This window comes from Kalmanozyma brasiliensis, assembly GCF_000497045.1.
Source record: "Kalmanozyma brasiliensis GHG001 unplaced genomic scaffold PSEUBRA_SCAF20, whole genome shotgun sequence".
Lineage (NCBI taxonomy): Eukaryota > Fungi > Basidiomycota > Ustilaginomycetes > Ustilaginales > Kalmanozyma > Kalmanozyma brasiliensis.
In genome coordinates, this window is record NW_015961960.1 from 101,553 (window position 1) to 120,712 (window position 19,160).

Here is a 19,160-nt window from a genome sequence, read left to right on the forward strand (position 1 = left end):
TCCTCTACGATGGACACTTTGAGCTCAAAGAAGCTTTCGACGAGGCTGGGCAAGGTCGACAGCGCAGTCGCTGTTGCGCTGCACATCACGGATGCATCGCTGAGCCTGAGCTTGGATCCTTCCGTATAAGCCGATTCCCCAGATCGTCTACGTGACATTCGCAAATCAGCATCATCTCATCGCTCCGTTTATGATGCTTCCACATCTTCGCTGCGTATGTGACGCCACTTAAGCTCTCCCGCTCTCGCAACACCGTGATGATGCTTTGCAAGGAAACTTAAGGTTCGAAAGCTGGATGTGTGACGACGGCTTGGCGAGATGTGTGACTGTCTGCTTTGTCGAGAATCACATGCGCAGGTCATAGAGTCACATGAAGTCGACTGAGTCTAGCTCAAGCTCAATCGCATTGATCGCTCCAAACGATCGTCGCCGTGATCATCGCTTGGTTCTCTAAAGTCACACCTTCGAACACGCATCGAAGAACCTGTCTAGCGTTCCGCACTTGCCTGTCCCGCACAAACAACGGTCCTCCCGCACTTGTTTGTTCCGCACAATCGAAGGCCCTTCCGCACTTGGCTGTTTGCTCAGCACGCTGACCCTCCGTGCTTGGCTGAGTTGCGTAGTCCGGAGGAGGCCTCGAAAGCATAAATACTTGCCCTCCTTCGCCCTCCCCCTCCTTCTCAACAGCCAGCATCCACCCAACTCGTCTTCAGCCTCCTCCTCCGCAAGACCAGCCTTCCGTCATACGCCGCTATCGTCTTTCAGGAAGACTTCGTCAGAGCACCACCAGACATCTTCGTACTTGTCTTGACTCACGGTAGGGCCAAATCAGTAGCACGGCAGTCTTGCTGACGGCCTCTTGACTTGTCCTTTGCCTCTTTGACCTCCGTCTGCCGGTTTTGTGGACTTGTACAGTCCTCACCGGCCCTTACAGCTTTATCACAGCCCTCGACGTACGAGACAGTCAGGCTGGTACGCTCGAAACAACCCATAGACAATCATGCGCCCCGGCCCGCGGGGTCCTCTGTATTCTCGCACCGAAATGCGTCTACCCTTGGCCATAAGCTACCATGTCGCAGACCCCTTTGGAGTCAATGTCTTCTGGTCGGAGCTTTGCCATCCTAGGCTGATGCGTTTTGAACTGTTTGACGTCGACGAGGACTTCGCCCATGTGACGCTCCATTACTCCGTCACTCAGAGCGAGCAAGCTGACATCCTCACAAAGGCAGCCCGTCATCCAGGATTCGTCGTAGGAGGTCTGCCCTATGCTGTCGAGCAGAGCCGCAACGAGAAAGAGCCGGTCTGGACGTTCACCCGTGATCCCAATAAAAGCCAAGCTGAAGGTCTCAAGGACAATGCCGCTCAAGCCTCGTCCTAATCATCCAACGTGACAAAGAGAGCGTCTCCATACTCTCATCTGTCGAGGACTGATGCTTCCGCAGCTTCTGCACCGACAAAAGAAGGCGACGCGTCAACAAAAACTCAACGTCGTCACGCCTCAACTCAGCATCACAAGCGCGTCTTGCGACGCAATCTCTCTGTACAGTCACATTGTCCCGCCAACCTTAATCGGCACTTCATTCCGCTTCCGCATGCGCGACATTGCGGGGCTGAGTCGACAATGCGCAGCCTCGATAGGCATGCTCTGCGTATAAAGTCTGGCTTGGTCTCTCCCCTCCTTCTCCCTTCCGCCCGTCATCTTCCCTTTACCTTTGTCCGACCCTTCAACCGCCTTCCAGCACGACCCCCACCTCCGTCGCTTCGACCGTCACGACAGATCCTTTCGTGACTTCCTCACTGCAGTTTGTACTCGCTTTCGGGTCAGACGACGTGGCTTGGCGTAGCGGCATTGACTGACGTGATTCAGTGCTTTCCCGACGTCGCCTTGACTTCATCTCGCATTTCACAGCGACAACTTTATCTCCTCGCCCCACAACCCCGCACGCAGGACCGCCAAAATGGGCAACAACGTTTCCTTGCAGAGGAAGCCAGTCTCGCCCATCGCCGAACCGACTGACGAAATCATTGTCACGGACGAAGAACCCACCAACCTGTGCGTCAACTTCGGGGTCATAGACGACGAGGAATACGAGCTCTTAGCGTACGTGACACGCCATCCGGCCTACAGCTGGCACGAAAAGTATGATGTCGTGTGGTCCGGCGATCAGGGCAGACAGAACCCTGTGATAGACCGATCCGACCTCGAGGAGCACAAGGCAAACCACCCGGACAGCAAGATGGTCAAAATCGGGGACGAATACTACCGTTATGACGAAGTAATCGTCACGTATCAGAGACCTTGCGAAATGGTCGTGGGCTTCAAGATTCTCGAGCACGAGCGCGACGAGCTCTTGGCTTGGGTTACGAAGCATCCGGCATACAACTTTTACCAGACGACGTACAGAGACTTCGAAGAGCCCGACAGACGTGTCAAGATCCTGACTCACGAAGAATATGGGCGAAAGTTGATGGGCAGCAAAACGAAGCTGCTGGCAAGGCTGCCAGGAAGCGAATGATGTTTCAAAGCCGTTGCACAAGACCGTTCCTCAACACCAATCCTCAACACCAATCCTCGAGGTCACGCCTCAAGACCGCAATCTCGCTCATCGACCGCTTCGTCAAAATGTATCAACATTTCATTCCAGCATCGCATCCTCTCCCCTTCCCTCCATCAACCCATCGTCTCCCCCCGACTCGCATTAATGACCCGCACCCAAGCCGTCGCGTTCCTCTGTCCTGCCGCTTTGACCTTAATAACATCCCCCTCACCCCCCTTCATCTCGTGTATCAGCTTGAACTCATCCGCGTGCCTCTTGCCCTTCCCTTCTTCCGCCCTCACTTCGTTAACCGGTATGGGCATCCTATACAAACTCGCATCCTGTGCGTGCAGCACCAACAACAAATCGCTCGTCAACACCAATCTCAATTTCCTGCCCGACTTGGCCTTGGTGACCAACTCGTCGCGCACGATGCGTCTGTGGTGCTTCGCGCCGTTGGGGTCGGTGTACGGTTTGGTGAGGTCCAACCTCGCCTCTTCGCCGAGCCAGAGGTTTTCGCTTAGCTTTTGCAGAGCTGTGGAATCCTGATTGTCACGAATTGCCTCGTTCGTTTTGGCGAGTATCCCCTCTGCGGTTTCCTTTGCCGTTTTGAGCTGTGCGTAGTCCACATGGTCGTGTGGGGTGTAGCGGAGGATCTGGCCCAGCAGCAGGGGGTATCGGGTCAACCGTTGCATGGGGACCAACAGGAAGTGGCTCAAATCCAACCCTCTCGCTGCAGGATGCTTGCGTAGGTTCAGCAGGTGGATCTCCACTCTCGTATCCCGCTTGCGTTCACCTTCGAGGATCTCGGCGGCACTACGCTGGTTGACGCAGTAAGGCATGTAGATGCCCATCCCGACAATGTGCCGGTCCAACACATCCCCCACCCGCGTAACGAACAGTCGATCTTCCTTCTGCCGAGCCTCGAGATCGCTCAAGAACCCAACCGAGGTGAGGAGCACGTCTTCGATGTTGGCAAAGATGACCGTGGCCGCTTTGGGCTGCAGAATCGACTGCATGGAGTTGAAAAACACCTCGACGACAATCTGCAGGTCCCGCACGTGGGCGGATTCGGTGGTGATCAGCTCAAAAATGGATTCCTGCCGTTTGCGCTCTGTGTCGGTCAACGTGGCGAGCAGGGGTGGGTCGATGAGCGACGTCCACGAGGTGGTTTCCCGGGACGCTTCGCTGGCGTCCGGAGTGGAAGGGAAGGAGGGCGAGGAGACGGAGATGGGACCGCTGACGATGCGCTTTTCGCCCGTCGGCGCGCCAGTCCATGCGCTGCGTTGGGACATGTTTTTGATGGTGGACAAGAAACCGGATGTTCGCGTGGCCTCTCCTGCCGCCGAAGTGCTTCTCGCGGGCGATCCAGGCGGGAGGAGTGTCGGCGAGGCAGGTGGAACTGCTACACCCCTCCCCACCGCAGTAGCAACGGGAATCGGCTGCAACGATACCTCCTTCGTCAATGCGAGGTATCGATCGTAGGCATCCTCCATCTTGTCCTCCCCCTCCTCCGCCGGCGGCGGCAGGGGTGGCAGATCCCGGCTTGGCTTCCTCCTCGGTCGGTTCGGCGGTCGTCTCCTCGGCTGCTCCGGCTTCTTGGTCGAGCGCGAGCGCGAAAGCTTGACCAGCTCATCGATGTTCTTGTGCTTCTGACCCGGTGGGGGCGGCGGTCTTCTCTTCGTCGCTTCCTGCTTCACCTCGTCCTGCGAGGTCACCAGCACGCCTGCTGCCTCGAGCACGCGCAATCGCTCGATGGTGTGCTGTCGAACCTCTTCGTCCGTGTGCGGCATAGCGTCGTCTTCGGCTGCAGTGGCATCTGTCTCGTCCTCATCTTCGTCGGAGGACGTCCAGCCGGTGGTCGAATCGGTTTCGTCCGAGTCGTCCGGTTCGATGGTGCCGAGAGCGTACTCGACTGCGGAGAGCTTGGACGCTTCAATGGCTTTGGCCATGTTGCGGTCCTCGCGGATACGGTCGACCTCTCGCTCCCGCTGATCAGCGCTGGACGCGGCGAGCGCGGCTGCTAGCGCTGCTTCTTCGTCTGCGTCCGTGTCGGTGATTGAGTTCGGACCGACGGTGCCAGAGGTGGGCTCGGTAGCATTCGAGATCGGCGGCGGAGCAAGGCTGCGCGGGGCTTCATCGACCATCACCCAGTCAGCGCTCTTTCCTGCATCATCCTGTCCCGCAGCTGTACACAAAAAGTCAAAACTCGTCTCAGCACGTCGTCCTCACAATACCATTCTCAAAACTTCCTCACCAACACACACGCTAGACACGTGGCGAGGCGGGGTGGGGTAGGGGACCCAGGATCACACCGAATCCTTGCCCCTCCCCTCTCCCCGCGCCGCCCTTGGGAAAAACAGGACAGGAGCGAAGGAATTCTATTTCGTCTTTTGTGACCCTGGGCCCGGCTAAGGGACACTAACCAGTAAGCTCGAGGTAGGTTGCGGGCGCGACGAGGATGCGGTTGGCGCCCGTGTCGACGCGCCACCAGTTGGCGTCTTCCTGGTCGACGACGCGGAGGATGTCACCTTCCGCGAAGGTGGCTTCTTCGGGCGAGGTGCCCGTGTAGTCGTACAGCGCTTTGGCGGTCGCAGCTATTGAAGAGTTGAGAAAAGGATGATTGTCAGTGGGTTGTTGCTGTGCAGTCCTGGTCCATCGATGCGTGAGTACTTACGTTTGTCGATAGGGTCGACGTAGGATCGGGGGAAGAAGCCCTTGCCACCACCGCTTGTGCGTGCGCCATACCACCACGCGCTGTCCACATCCTTGGCCGGGTGGGCTTCGAGGATATCATTCTCGTCAAAGCTCAGATCCTCATCGCGCTGGCCGGCGTACGAGTACAGCGCCCGGACGCGCAGGGTCTGCGTCAGGTCGAATCCTTCCACCTCATCGCTGGTGGCACCGAAGAGACCACCGGCGGCCTTGGGGGCGGCATCGAGGTCTTCGGGTCCCTCATCCTCGTCTGGGCTGTCCTCGGCTTCTTCGCGCACCGACGGCTCGTCCGGGACAAACGCAGGCTTGGTGTTGGCCTGGTCGTTGGCGAGGCTGTTGGTCCAGTCGACGCTCTGGCGATTCGCGTTGGCGGCAAAGTCGCTGGCACCGGCGTCGAACGCGCCAGGCATGGGAGGAGCAGGCGGCGCGGGAGGTGGAGGTGCGAACCCATCAGCATCGCCATTGACCGATCGCTCGGCAACGGCGGACGACTGAACAGGGGCGACAGGCGGGCTGGGAGGCGGCACATACGTCTGCACCGGCGGCGACGGGTCTCCAATCACGCTGCCAGTGACGAGCGCCTTGGAGCGATCGTTGGTCTGCGCCTTCTTCAATCTGAGGCCGCCCTGGATCTGGCCGAGCAGCGCACCGCGGTCCATTGGTCCAGCAGCGGGCGCAACCACGGGAGCGGTCGGAGCGGCAGGCGCGGCAGGTGCCGCAGGAGCTGCGGGAGCAGGAGGCGCAGCTGGAGCTGCAGGAGCGGCAGGCGGCGCAGGGGGAGCAGCGGGCGCACTGGGTGCCGAAGCAGGAGGTGTTGATCGACCGCTGCTCGGAATCAAGTTGCTGAAAAGCGCCTGCGCAAGGTTTTGACGAGTGGCACGAGTGCTGGAGCCGGGTCCGTCGGCCTCATCGTCGTCCTCTTCCTTGTCCGACTCCTCCCAGTCGTCGTCATCGTGCTTGGGCGCCGTGTAGATGGCGCGTGAAGCCGACGAGGGAGTTGCGCCAGTAGGCTGAGCAGAGACGGGAGGAGTAGCACGAGTTGCTGCTGGAAGACCTGTGTCTGCTTGGGCCTGCTGACGGAAGAAGGGGTTGGTGCCTCCACCTGGCGTCGAAGGGGCTGGAGGTGCAGGAGCGGCTGACGAGGGGCTTGCGACGGCAGCACCGCCGGCACCTTGCTGCATGCGATGGAAAGGGTTGGTGCTGGAGCCGGTGCTGGGGGTCGGGCTAGGCATCGCAGGTGCTGGTGGCGCCTCTGGTGGAGCGAGAGTAGCAGGTGGTGCGGGCGCAGGAGCGGCACGCGATCGCGACGGAGGAGGCGGTGGCGGAGCAGCCGACTTGCCCGACTTGCGAGAGGGAGCAGGCAGAGCCGACGGAGCCGACTTGGTGCCGCTGTTGAACATCGACTGACGCTCCTTGAAAGCCTCCTCCTGCTTGCGAGCCTCTTCCTCCTGCTCTTCAAGCCTCTTGAGACGGGCCTCGCGTTCCGCCTTCTCCTTCGCAAGAACCTCTTCACGACGTCGGAGCATGTCCTCTTGGTCGTTGATCTCCTCCTTGGCGGCTTGCACGATGGGAGCAGGAGGAGGGTTGTCGCTTTTCTCGGCTTGCTTGATCTCTTGCTTGACAGTGGCGAGACCGGCCTTTTCGTTCTGGAGGCGGTGCTCTTCCAAGCGAGCCTTCCTGGCGTCTTCACGAGCAGCAGCTTCCTGGTCAGCCTGGGCACTCTTGGCAGCAGCCTCGGCCTGCTCGGCTTTGAGTCGTTCCTCGACGCTGTTGTCGACGGGCGTGGGACCCGAAGGAGCGACGGCACCAAGCATACGCATGCGCTCCTGCACACGTCGCTGGGCCTCGGAACGGATCCAGGCAGCGCGCTCCTCAGCAGACATGTTCTTCGGAGGGCCTGAGGCAGCAGCTGGAGTCGAAGGGGCTGGCGAAGGTGCAGCCGGCTTGGCAGGCTCGACTGGCGGAGGCGGCGGCGGTGCCTGCGATGCGGACGAAGGAGTCGATCGGCCATTGTCGCGATCACGGTCATCGCGGCGGTAGCCGTCTTCGTCTCTGCTTCGGTATCTGTCGCCGTCGTCCCTGCGCCTGTCGCCATCGCGGTCAAAGGTGCCGCGAAGATACTCGCCATCGCCAAGGGTGGAGCTCGAACGACTGTAGCTGCGATCATCGTCACGTGGGCGGTCTCGGTCCTCGGAAGCGTAGCGGTTGTAGGGATCGTTGCGACGGTCCCTCTCGCGGCTCTCGCCGAGCTTGCGATCGCGCTGACGGCTGTCCTTGGCTTCGATGCGCTTCTCGAGCTGAGGCAGACGCTCGTGCATGAGGTGCATGAGTTCGCGCTCCGCCTTGCGACGCAGATCGCCAGATTCACGACCGCCACGTCGGTTGTAGTACTCAATGTCGTCCTGCACACGTCGGATGCGGTAGCGGAGGTCGTCCATCTCGCGCTCGAGCTCGCGATCTTCATCGTCTTCGACCCCCTGCTTGTCGAGCATCTTCTGCGTGTTGGCGAGCTGACGCTTCATCTCGCTGAGGTCGTCGGTAGCACTTTGACCTTCGTAGCGGACGGTCTTGCGATCGAGGTGTCGACTGCTGCTCTTGTAGCCGGTGACATCGGCGTCGTCGTGCTTGTACGCGGTGGCATCCTTCTTGGGCGCGACGGGGTTCTCGTGGAAGGATCGAGACTTTGCGTAGGAGGCGCCGCTGTTCGAACCAGCTTCAGGAATGTTGAGACCGGTGCTGTGTCGCACGGTGGTGTCCTTCTTGAGAAGATCTTTCAAGAAATCGACCGAGTCGTTCAGATCCTTAGCCGAGGGAGGAATGAGTTCGGAGGGCAGCGTCTCTGGAATGTCGTTGCCGTTGAGCGCACGATAGATGAGACCCATGGCAACGTGGAACTCGTTGACGTTGAGCTTGCCGCGGTTGCCAGTGTCTGAGAGATGCCAGATCTGCATGAGCTTATCGGTCTCGAGACCACTCTGGCCAAAGACCTCGCGAGCCACCTCGCCATTGATGAAGCCAGTACCTTTGGCGTCCCAAGCGCGGAAGATGGAGTCGTAACTCTTTCGCTCTTCCTTGGTGAGAGCCCACGGAATGCGAGGCTCCTTGGAGCCTTGCTGTTGCTGGCTGAGGTTTTGAATCTGCGACTGGAAGTTGGAAGGTTGCATGCTGGCCTGGTTGAAGTTCATGTTGCCGGCCACAGGAGCGCCAGAGAAGGGTTGGGATGCGGGCAAGAACTGCGCGCTCATGAGCTGCATACGTGGATCGCGGATGGGCATGCCGGTCATCTGTGGCATGAGGCCGGTCTGCTGCATCTGCAGGCCACCGCCTCCCATGAACCCAGTCTGTTGAGGCTGAAGACCGCCCATGAAGCCCGTCTGCTGGGGCTGGAGACCGCCGCCGCTCAATCCCATGCCCATGTTCATACCCATGCCTGTAGGACCCGGAGAGAGATAGTTGGAGGTAGCTTGAGGACGGATCTGCTGCTGCATGCCCATGCCGCCCATCATGCCGGTCTGCTGAGGCATGAGGCCTTGCTGCGGCTGCTGTTGCTGCTGCTGGTAGGGCATGCCGGTCTGCATTGGGCGCTGGAACTGCGACATGCCAGGATAGCCGGTCTGCTGGGGCTGGAGGAAGCCGCTACCTTGCTGCATCTGCATCTGCGGTTGCTGTTGCTGCTGCTGTCCTGGATAGCCCGTCATCTGCGGCTGCATTGGGCGGCCCCAGCCTTGGCCCTGCATGTTGTTGTACATGACAGGCGAGGGATTTGACGCAGCGTCTGTCGCCTACCGCTACGTCACCAGGGGGGTTTGTTGAGGTAGTGGAGTGTGCCAGATACGCCTTTGATGAGAAAGGGAAGCCGTCTTGACGAGAAAGAGGAAGCGACGCGGATGGATGACCCTGGATGAGGAATGCAAGAGGTTTTGCTCACTATCCGGCGAGAGGGCCCGTGAGGTAGATTGGATGTGGGGAGGTGAAGGATGGATCGAGCAGAAGAATCGTGAGAGAAAGGGGATGGAAGCGAGGTCATCCCAGGGTCGCCGAACAGATCATCGAGGCAAGACACGCGGGCACAGCCTGCTTGCTCGGCTGGCTGGTCTGTGCTTGCAAGAGCTCGATCTGAACAAACGCAGCTCAGCTCTTTTGGCTGCACAGCTCGAATCGAGGGCGGCTTCTAATTCAAAATCAGTCTTCCTTCCAGCGAAGAGTATTCACGACGTAGCCGTGCATGCAAAGGCAATACCAATTCTGGCTGTGATCTTCTAATTGAACACCAAAGTCGAATCGGGTTTGACCTCGAGTCCCGATTTGCTCCCCGCACCTTTGAGCAGCTGTCAGGGTCCTTCAAGTTCTGGACACTGTCACCAGCTTGCTGCTCGCCTCACAGGAAGCATCACAACCCAGCATCGATTGGCGGCATCTCGATCACCATGCCGACTTATCTGGTTGGAAGGTGAGTCATGGAACGTGGCGTGTTGAGCCTAGACCAGGCCAGGATACTGACCGCAGCATCTTCATCCTCCTCTTTTGATCGTATAGGGTCTTTGACCCCATCCTCGGCCTCGCCACGGGTGTCATGGCCTACTTTCTCTGGGAGAACGATCCCCGCAACTCGCATGAGCGCCCTTCGCAGCGCTCTCTGCCCGAGCTGGTACGACGCAGACTGAACAGTCAGACACCACCCGAGAGCATCTACGCAGGCACCGATCCTACCCAACGATCCATCTTCCACATCCCATCTGCATCCCGCAAAGACACCACCGCATCAGCAGAAGCAGGGACATCAGGCGCTTCCAGATCGACAACAGACATCATCAGAGATGCCAAGCAGCAGGCGAGCCAGAATCAGGGCGAGCGCGGGTCCGATCTCCGTGCGCTAAGAACCGCAATTGCCGACGAGTGGAATCAAGCCGGCTCGTCAAAGCGACCGTAGCCTTCATGGCAGTAACCATCGCAATGTATCATACGTGACCTTACCAAATTAGTCGCGTCAATGTCGGGCGTGAAACGATGCAGAGACGATTGTGATTATGGCATGTCATGCTACGTGATGCGGTAAAAGTACATTGGGACGAGATCAAGGGTTGAATGCGTGATGTCGAGTCAAGCTAGGATAACAGGAGCTATGAAGAGAAGGCGACAGTCGACGGGAACAGAGCCGAAGACGGGCGCGGCTCAGGCCTGTGCCGCTCGCTGAGAGTCAGCCGTCTCAGCACCTGCCTGTCGGCCGTCCTTGCTGACACCCTGGCGTCGGCACATGGGGCACGTGTTGGACGACGAGGTCATCCATCGATCCACGCATCCCGTGTGGAAGGCGTGTCGGCAAGCAAGCAGACGGCACGTATCATCGTCGCCCCACTCCTCGAGACAGACCAGGCAGCGCTCGAGCATGTTCTCTGTGATCTTGCCGTCGCGCACCATGGCAGCTACCTCGGAGCCCTTGATCTTCTTGAGCTCGCTGGCGTCGATCTCCTGTTGCGTCACGGTAGCAGGCTTGTGCTGCATGGCCTGCATCGTGCTCAGCAGATCCATCAGGATCATCAGATCTCGACCCGCCGTCGTCGGGTTCGAGGTGAGCAACGGGTGATTTGGGGGATAGCGGCCGCCGGAGACGAACAGCATGAAGCGCGATGCTGGGAGCTCTTCTTCGTTTGTTCCCGTCGTTTCTCCAGCGGGAGGCGCCGACGCGGGAGCACCCTCTGACGAAGCTCGCTGACGTAGCGGTGGAGCTGTGGGCCCTGAGCGTCCAAGTGTCGTGGGTCGCGAGGTTTGTTGGCGCGACCCGTTGAAGTCACGCCCAGGGCCAGGTGCCTGAGCGCCAGTCATCTCTTCGCCGAAGCGCTCGGTCACGTTGAGGCTGCGCACGCCAACGACAATGCATGGCACCAGCTGCGAGGGCGCGATAGGATCAAAGCGGAAGAGCCGGAAGAAGGACAGGTTGCCATTCTGGAAGTCTCGTTGGCGGGCTGCCTGGGCCTCGATGCTTCCTTCGCCTGTACCAGACTGAGCGTCGCTGCGAGCGTCATGAATCGATGCCGTGGCTGCGGCCTGCGCTGGCTGTGCAGTCGAGGAAGGAGCAGCAGAAGCCTCGCCATCGAGCACCTCAGCTCCCGAAGTCGATTCGCTCTGCGTGGCATGCTCAAAGTAATTGGTCGTCTGGGACGGCTGCGATCCAGGTTGCTCGGGCGCCTCCCCGCTCGAGGGCTGCATAAGCTGAACCGCCGCCATGAGATCGTTGACCAAGTGGTTCAAGAAGCTGCCAAAGCTACCTGGAACGCCGTCAGGCAGGATTCCATTGCGCACTTGCCGCAAAGAACCGGCGACGTCGTTGGGACCTAGGGAGAAGTCCGACGTCGGGATCGTCCGTCTGCCTGAGCCACCAGATCCAGCTGATCCTCTGCTCCACCCTTCTCGCTGTGCGCCGGACGACTGGGTGTCGTCTGTCTGTGCACTTCGACCGGAAAGCAGACGGCTGGGACGCATGAGGGATCCGATGGTGGATCGAACGAGTCGAGAAAGAGTGCTGCGCGGCGGGTCCTGCTGTGGACGGTTGGCAAGAGGTCGAGACGCGCTGAAACTGGTAGAGCGAGTCGTGTCACTGGATACAGCCGCTGTAGAAGTCGTCGGCTGATCTGCCGATCGCAGACGCGTCAGACGTTGGGATGTCGCCTCCCGCTCTGCGGCACTGAGGAGATGCGCGATGATTTCTTGCTGCCTGGATGCTTGGCTGCCTTCGGAAGTGCCGCCGGGTGGACGGGCAGTGCTTGCCGAGCCAGCAGTCGGTGTTGCGGATGACCCAGCGGTCGCACTGCTCGAGTCACTGGAAGCAGACCCGTCCTCTTGTCGAGCGCTGGGTAGGCCAGAGCTGCTCGATGCGCTCTGCACGCGACGAGACAGCGCAGCGAGCCGACCTCGCAGACCGTTGCCAGAATCCGACGTGGTTGAAGTACCGAGCTGCGCTCCTGATGAGCTGCCAGAAGATGATGGCTGGTTGCTGCCACCGCGTTGCCAGTCGGCAAGCCAGCGATCGTTACCGTCGCCTGTTTGTTGGTTCATGCGTTCAAAGGGACGTCGAAGGCTGGTTTGAAGCAAAGAAGGATCCACCTGCTGAGCATCGGCAGTGTTGAGCAGAGAAGCTGCCGTGGCTGCGGCTGCGATGCCGAGGATGCGGCTGAGCATGACCGCCTGTTCTTCGAGTGTCACGGCGCCACGCAGGTTGTCACCTTCAAGAGTGGCGCCAGGTACGCCAAAATGATTCTGGCCACCGGTCGAAGTACGATCGACAGTCTCTGGCTGCAAAGGCGTCGGGCTGGACGCAGAGCTGCTAACACCTTGAGCGGTATTGGGCTGACTTGGTCTTGCTGGCATGGCAGGATTAGGCGAGTTGGCTCGATTGGCCACCGTGCGGGCCACCAAAGCGCCTTGCACCACCATCGAGGTCCCGCTGATCATTTCCGGCTGCAATGGGACACGGAACGCATGAGGTCGAGCGGTTTGGGGACGCTGCTGCTGTGGAGGGCTGGTCTGAGGCGTGGTAGTTGCCGTTGGAAGAGCGGCGTCTGGTGGTGCAGGAGCTGCGGCACGGTTGTTGGCTTGGGAAGGAGAGGTGCTGGTTGCCACAGCTCCTAGCAGAGCGGCGATAGTGGCGGAAGCCGAGGCTGGACTGGGAGAGGCAGATGCATTGGTTGCGAGTGGGGCTGCTGAGCTTGAGGCGGGCGCAGCCGTGCTGTTACCGCTTGATGACGGAGCCGACGCGGCACTTGGAGGAGCGGCGCCAAGCGTCTCGAGAATGCGTCTTCGGGCGCGTTCCCGCTCATCACGAAGGGGATCTAGGTGCGGAGGAGGTGTTGATCCGTCTCCCACACGCGGTGAGGTATCACCTTGCGACTGAACAACAGCGAACCTCTGCTGCAGGTCCGAGGGTGGCGGTTGCACTTGGCGAACGGGAGTATCACTGCTGACCGGTGGTGCTGCGATGCTGGATTGTGCTTCGCTTGCATCGATGTCCATCGCATCGCCTGTGGTTTGAGTCGAGGGTTGATGCGACTCTGGGTTGGTAGCAGGAGTGTCGTTGGCGGCCGGAGGGGCAGAGGCAAGACGAGGTGACGTCCTTCGTCGCTGTGAAGCGTGCTCGGCTGAAGACTGGGTCCAGGACGCAGAATCTCGACGCCGCCTCTTGCGCCGACTGCCTGCTCCATTGGCCGCATCGTTGGTCTGTGAGGGGGGGTGGTCATCATGTGCGTAGCTTCGAGACGGGCCAGCATGCTCGTCGGCAGCCTCATCTGACCCACTCGGCTGCTGACGGGACTGTGAATGTCCCATGATGACGAGTCTGGCAGGTATGCGCCCCGCTGCAGGTCAGTGAGCCGTTACTGAGCGCTGACTTTGCTTAATGTTGGAAGCTCATCGAAGAGGATGCCTGCCGTGGAGTTTGGGGGTCTGGTCGACTTTGATGGTGAGCGCAACGTGGTGGTGTGCGGCGATGCAGATCGGTTTGGATGTTTTGCGCGATACCTCGGGATCGATGCCGAGTTCAGGGGATGATGGTGCGGGATCAAGAGAGGTGATTGCGGGATCAGCATCCCATCTTGAACGACTCAGCTCGGCGTTTACTGATGGATGACGAGCAACGCATGCTGATGAAATCTCACACGCTCGCCTGGCGGCTGCCTCGCTGCACCGCTGCTGGCTCAGTCCTTTGCTTTGCCGGAGCTCGGATTTCTAAGCCCAAAATTTTGAAGGTGTTAGATCCAAAGTAGAGAAGTGGAGGCGCAGGGCGGCTAAACTTTGTGACCGTCACAGACAGCGATAGCTCAAGCATCAGTTGCACTGGCACAGCCATGTGACGTGACTGGAAGCTGCGAGGAACCAGTCAAAGTGCGGGTATATACATGGTGAGCCTTGCAGCTGACCGAGCAAGAGGCTCTTCCGATAGTTGACCGGATCGTCGGCCAATTCTCTGCTTCGGCCATCTCCGAGCTGACTGTGCTGAAAAAGAGAGACGCGTGAAATACAGCCGAAAGAAAGGGTCCGTGAGGATTGATTGGGATTCGGCACGTTGTCAACTCTGCGCAAACCATCCTTTGTTTGTTCGACCCTGACCACCACCTTTGCGCAGACGCACACACTATCTCGTTTGTATCGACGTGGATCATCGACTGGTGTGCAAACAAGCACAATGGCCTCAACACAATCACCGCAGCATGCTGTACAAGATGCTTTCGCCACTGGCCTCGGCGACAACGCAGATGTCCCTGCGCTCGCCTCGCCGCTCCCAGAACCACAAGATAAGGTGGATCAACCAAGCCTCGGCATAGGTCGTCCCTCCATCGGACTCGGCTCACAGCCATCCTCGTCGTCATCTTCCAGTCGTGCTGTAAAGTCCAACCTTCTTGGCGCAGATGGCTTCGGTTCACTCGGCGCAGCTCTTTGGGCCCAGCGCGAGGAGAGCGTAGTACGCAATCGTCAGGGTAGCGTACTCACCCGCGGTCTCATCCTCAAGACGGACCACTTCGCTGGCGGTGCACGTCAATCCCATCTCAACCTTCACCTACAAGGCGCTCCTAACTTCCGCAAAGCAGACTGCTCTCTCGAAGTCTATGGTGTCGCGCAGCCCACCATCACCGGTCTCAAGACCATCCTCTCCGTGCTCAATGCTCGTCCCGTCAAGGAGAACAACGGCTCGCAAAGCTTCGAGCTGCGTCTTCCGAGTCGCTCCGCAACAGCCTCGAGCTCATCCCCACCCTTCGCGTCGCCTGACATCTCGTCTCCCGCAGCTCAAACGTCAGGTGCGTCTGCTGGCGCAAACAATCGCAAACCCTCAGCACGACTAGAAAAGCCACGCAGGTGCGTCTGGGTCTGCACAAGAGAAGAGCCCGTCATCTACGTCGGTGGCAGGCCGTTTGTGCTGCGAGAGGCCGAGCGGCCCGTCAGCACATTCTCGCTCAGCATGCGCGCCGACAACCTTGAGGCCATCGAGTCTCGCCTCAAGCAGGATATTCTACGCGAGTCATCCAAGCACGGAGGCCTGCTCATGGTTCACGAAGAGACCGCCACCGGTAGCATCGCACCCACATGGATCGCCGTCGACGACGCTTCCGTTCACACCGTCCGCGAAGTGTGGGAGCGTGTCAAGGCCGAAGGTTGGAGGGTGGACTACCACCGCATTCCCATCGCCGAGGATCAAGCCATCGAGAACAACTATCTAGACGCCTACACACAGGTCATCAAAGACCTCGACCCTAGAGAGACAAGCCTCGTCGCCAACTGCGGTATCGGATTCACGCGAACCACTTTCGCCATGGTCGCTGCTGTCATCCTGCGAAGAAAGCAGATGCTCTTGCTCGGCCATGAGGATCCGTTCGCACACATCTCGGAACAGCAAAAGTCTCCGCTACAAACGCCCAACAACGGCACACCTCACTCAGGAGTCGCTCGATCCCTTCGTCAAGCCAACGAGCAACAGGCGCAGAACCTTTCGCTGCTGAGGCTCATTCGTGTCCTCAATGTCAGTCTCTCGACCCGCGACTCGCAGTCCACCATCGAGATTCTGCTTTCCAACCCAGCGCTACTCGAGTCGCTACGCAAAGCAAACTCAGGCGACTACGGCGTCATCCGACAGCTCGCTGGTCTCCTCGATGAAGGTCTCGAGAATAAGGCCGTTGTCGACGTCGCCATCGACTGCTGTGCTCATGTCACCAACTTGCGAGAGACCATCCTTTCGTCCCGAATCCGCTACTCGACTGATGCGCTCGACGAGGCACAGGCCACCTTGCACCTCGAAAAAGCAGCCAAGTCGCTCGAAAAGTACTTCTTCCTCGTCGCCTTTGCCAGCTATGTCGGCGCCACCAAAGCAGCCACCTTCCAACACCGCTTCGCCAATTGGCTCAAGAACCGCGCCGAGATCTGGCGTGGCATTCAGCTCATTCGTTCCAAGGGTCGCCGTCTCTACTTCTTCGACCCCGTCGGCGATCTGCGCATTCTCAGCGGAGGCAAGGCCGGCGAGCTGGTAGCCACCTCGGACAAGCTGCAGAGCCGCTTCGGTGAGGTCTCGGGGCAAGGTGCGCAGGTGCCTGGCGACGAGTTTGCCGACTATGTCATCCGCAATCGCGCCGGTATCGTCTTGCGTCCCTTTACGCTGCTCAAGTGCGATATCTGGCGCAAGTTTATCGAGCGCAATGCAGGACTGCCGATCCGCGGCACCGTCAACTTCCGCCGCATCCCCGGCAGCAACATCTTTGCTACGGGTCAACCTACCGTCGACGGTATCCGCAACGTGCTGGCCGCGCTTCAGGAGCATTATGCCAGCAAGACGGACGCATCCAGCTACCCGACCCGCAACGTCACCTGGATCAACCTGCGCGAGGAGCCCATCGTCTACGTCAATGGGAAGCCGTACTGTCTGCGCCAGAAGGGCATGTCTTTGCGCAACATCAAAGCGTACAGCGGCATCAACTGGGATCGACTGTTGCTACTCGAGGACCGTCTCAAGAACGACGTTGTCAATGAGCTGGCGACCGGCGAGGGCAGACTGCTGCTGCACACCGAGACGTCGGACGGAACCGTGATTCCCATCTGGGAAGAGGCCACGCCAGCGGATGTCGACACGCTGCAAGAGATCATGACCAACTTGGGCACCGAGCTCAAGCAGGACGTCCAGCTGCGCTTCCGCAGGATCCCTATGACGGCCGAGAAGCCGCCCGACTTTTCCGACATCAGCGAGCTCCTCTCGACGGTGCTGCAGGCGAACGTGGAGCGACAGCCGATCGTGCTCAACTGCCAGCTGGGCAGGGGGCGAAGCACGATGACCGCAGCGCTGATCCTGATGATCGCCAAATGGCTCCAGCAGGGGCAGAGCAAGTTGCAAGAGATTCACGGCGAGTCGGGCGATGCCCCACACCACACCAACGGCGACGACTCGGACGGACTGCGACCGTCTGTTTCGGCGCACGACAGCGGTTCTGCCACTCCCTCTGCTCGCGACACTGTTCATGCCGATCTGCTCGACGACAACCCTATCACCGCATCCAGCGACGAGAATCTTCCTTCCAAGCGTCCGCCCCTCAGCTACCACGTGATTAACAGTCTCCTCCGCGTCATCCCGCGTGGTCTCGAGGTCAAGAAAATGGTCGATGAGGCCATCGACCAATGCGCCACCGTCACCAACCTTCGCGAATCCATCGAGATCAGCCGTCTCGCCGCCGAAGACACGGAAGACGACTCTCTCCGCAAGAAACACCTCCAATCGGCCATCCACAACCTGCGCCGCTACTTCCTCCTCATCGTCTTTCAGTCGTACCTCACCCAGACGCGTCCGGATCTGCTGGAGGCCTCACCTAGCTTCCGATCGTTCGTGACGCGCCAACCGGTGTTCGAGACCATCGCCAAGGAGTTCGACAAGATCGACATCTCGACCATCATGCCGTTGCAGAAGGTGGATGCGAGCGATGGGATGGCGCTGTCGGACGAGGTGCAGGAGGTGGTGAGTCATCGATCCGGCAGCATCCTGTCGGCGTATACCATGTTGAAGTCGGATTTCTTCAGTGGAATTTTGAAGCTGGGTTTGCCGGAGAGGATTGAGGGGATGCCGAACTTGCGGGGGGTGCCGTTGTTGTTGACGCCTCCGACGGCGAATCAGCAGGTGGGGACGCCGATGACGCCTAAGACGCCGCTCATGATGCACGGTCGGGAGACGTGGGGTTCGGGAATGCCGACCGTGGATGGTCTACGTCGTGGTTTGACGAGAATGGGCGCCGCTCCGGGTGGACCAGCAAAGGTCGTCTGGACGTCGCTGAGGGAGGAACCCGTGCTGTACGTCAACGGTCGCCCCCACGTCCTTCGCCTCGCCGACCAGCCTATCACCAACATCGAAGCTACAGGCGTTACCACCGACGTCGTAGAGGGAATGGAGCTGGCACTCAAGAACGACATGCTTCAGGAAGCCGCCCAGCGCGGAGGCCGCGTGCTGCTGCACGACGAAACCGAGATCCGCCAAGGCGAATTCGATATCATCCCCGTCTGGGAGACCGTTCGCGAAGGAGACGTGCTGACGCCGCGCGAAGTGTACGAGCTGGTACAGCGTGAGGGGTTCAAGGTGGACTATGCGCGCTTGGCGATTACGGACGAACAGGCGCCCGTACCGGCGGTGTTTGCGCAGTTGGAAGAACGGGTCATCACAGCGTTGCAGACGGGCAGCGCGTGCGTGTTCAACTGTCAGATGGGGCGAGGGCGCACAACCACGGGTATGGTCATTGCAAGCCTCGTATCGACAGTATGGCACTACGGCGATCAATTGGTCGCAAGCTACGAGATGTCCGGCTCACTCATCCTACCTTCGTCCACATCGGACGCTGGCGATGGCGACGAATCGTTCGGTCAACCTAAGGACAACCTCGATAATCGCGAAGGGGATCTCTGGCTCCAAGGCGAATGGCGGACCATCCTGCAACTCGTCGGCGTTTTGTCTCACGGTAAGCTCGCAAAGAAACTCACGGATAGGGCAATCGATCGCATGGAAGCAGTCCAAAACCTGCGCAAGGCGATCTACGACTCGAAGCTCCGCGCGGACAATGCCGAGCCTGGTACGAAGAAGCATACGCATCTCACGACTGTTTTTACGAACTACCTCCAGCGGTATGGATATCTGATCACGTTCGCCAACTATCTGTTGGAGAAGAGCGAGGCGGATGGGTTCGTGCCGTTGTTCAGCGGATTGGGCGGGTCGGCGATGGCGGTCGAAGAGGAGACAAAGGGAAACAGGGGAAGGAGCGAGTCCATGTCGAGCAGTTTGTCGAGCTCGATGCTGGTCGAGGGGAGGAGGTTCCCAAGCTTCCTCGGTTGGTTGCAACCCAGACGCGAGATTGGCAACATTCTCGGTCGCGATCGACTCGAGTGACGACGCACTCTTCGGGA

The 19,160-nt window shown here is 59.6% G+C and overlaps 5 protein-coding genes across 5 annotated transcripts; 3 read left to right on the forward strand and 2 right to left on the reverse strand.

The window, feature by feature from the left end:
- Positions 1-1,958: 1,958 nt before the first annotated feature.
- On the forward strand, positions 1,959-2,516 carry PSEUBRA_003133 (uncharacterized protein; the record flags this gene model as incomplete). The annotated part of the gene is made up of 1 exon (XM_059465009.1): positions 1,959-2,516. The coding sequence occupies one exon, from the start codon at positions 1,959-1,961 to the stop codon at positions 2,514-2,516; it is 558 nt and encodes a 185-aa protein (XP_059321362.1).
- Positions 2,517-2,671: 155 nt separating this feature from the next.
- PSEUBRA_003134 (Dbl homology (DH) domain protein) lies at positions 2,672-9,001 on the reverse strand (the record flags this gene model as incomplete). Its single annotated transcript, XM_016436285.1, has 3 exons — positions 2,672-4,725; positions 4,964-5,134; positions 5,215-9,001. 3 exons carry the CDS (start codon positions 8,999-9,001, stop codon positions 2,672-2,674), a joined length of 6,012 nt encoding a protein of 2,003 aa, XP_016292306.1.
- A 678-nt stretch (positions 9,002-9,679) lies between these two features.
- Positions 9,680-10,182, forward strand: PSEUBRA_003135 (Non-classical export protein 1; the record flags this gene model as incomplete). The annotated part of the gene is made up of 2 exons (XM_016436277.1): positions 9,680-9,702; positions 9,789-10,182. The coding sequence occupies 2 exons, from the start codon at positions 9,680-9,682 to the stop codon at positions 10,180-10,182; spliced, it is 417 nt and encodes a 138-aa protein (XP_016292307.1).
- A 242-nt stretch (positions 10,183-10,424) lies between these two features.
- Positions 10,425-13,571, reverse strand: PSEUBRA_003136 (Zinc finger, RING-type; the record flags this gene model as incomplete). Its single annotated transcript, XM_016436295.2, has 1 exon — positions 10,425-13,571. The coding sequence occupies one exon, from the start codon at positions 13,569-13,571 to the stop codon at positions 10,425-10,427; it is 3,147 nt and encodes a 1,048-aa protein (XP_016292308.2).
- Positions 13,572-14,427: 856 nt separating this feature from the next.
- On the forward strand, positions 14,428-19,143 carry PSEUBRA_003137 (uncharacterized protein; the record flags this gene model as incomplete). Its single annotated transcript, XM_016436268.1, has 1 exon — positions 14,428-19,143. The coding sequence occupies one exon, from the start codon at positions 14,428-14,430 to the stop codon at positions 19,141-19,143; it is 4,716 nt and encodes a 1,571-aa protein (XP_016292309.1).
- Between the last annotated feature and the right edge of the window lie 17 nt (positions 19,144-19,160).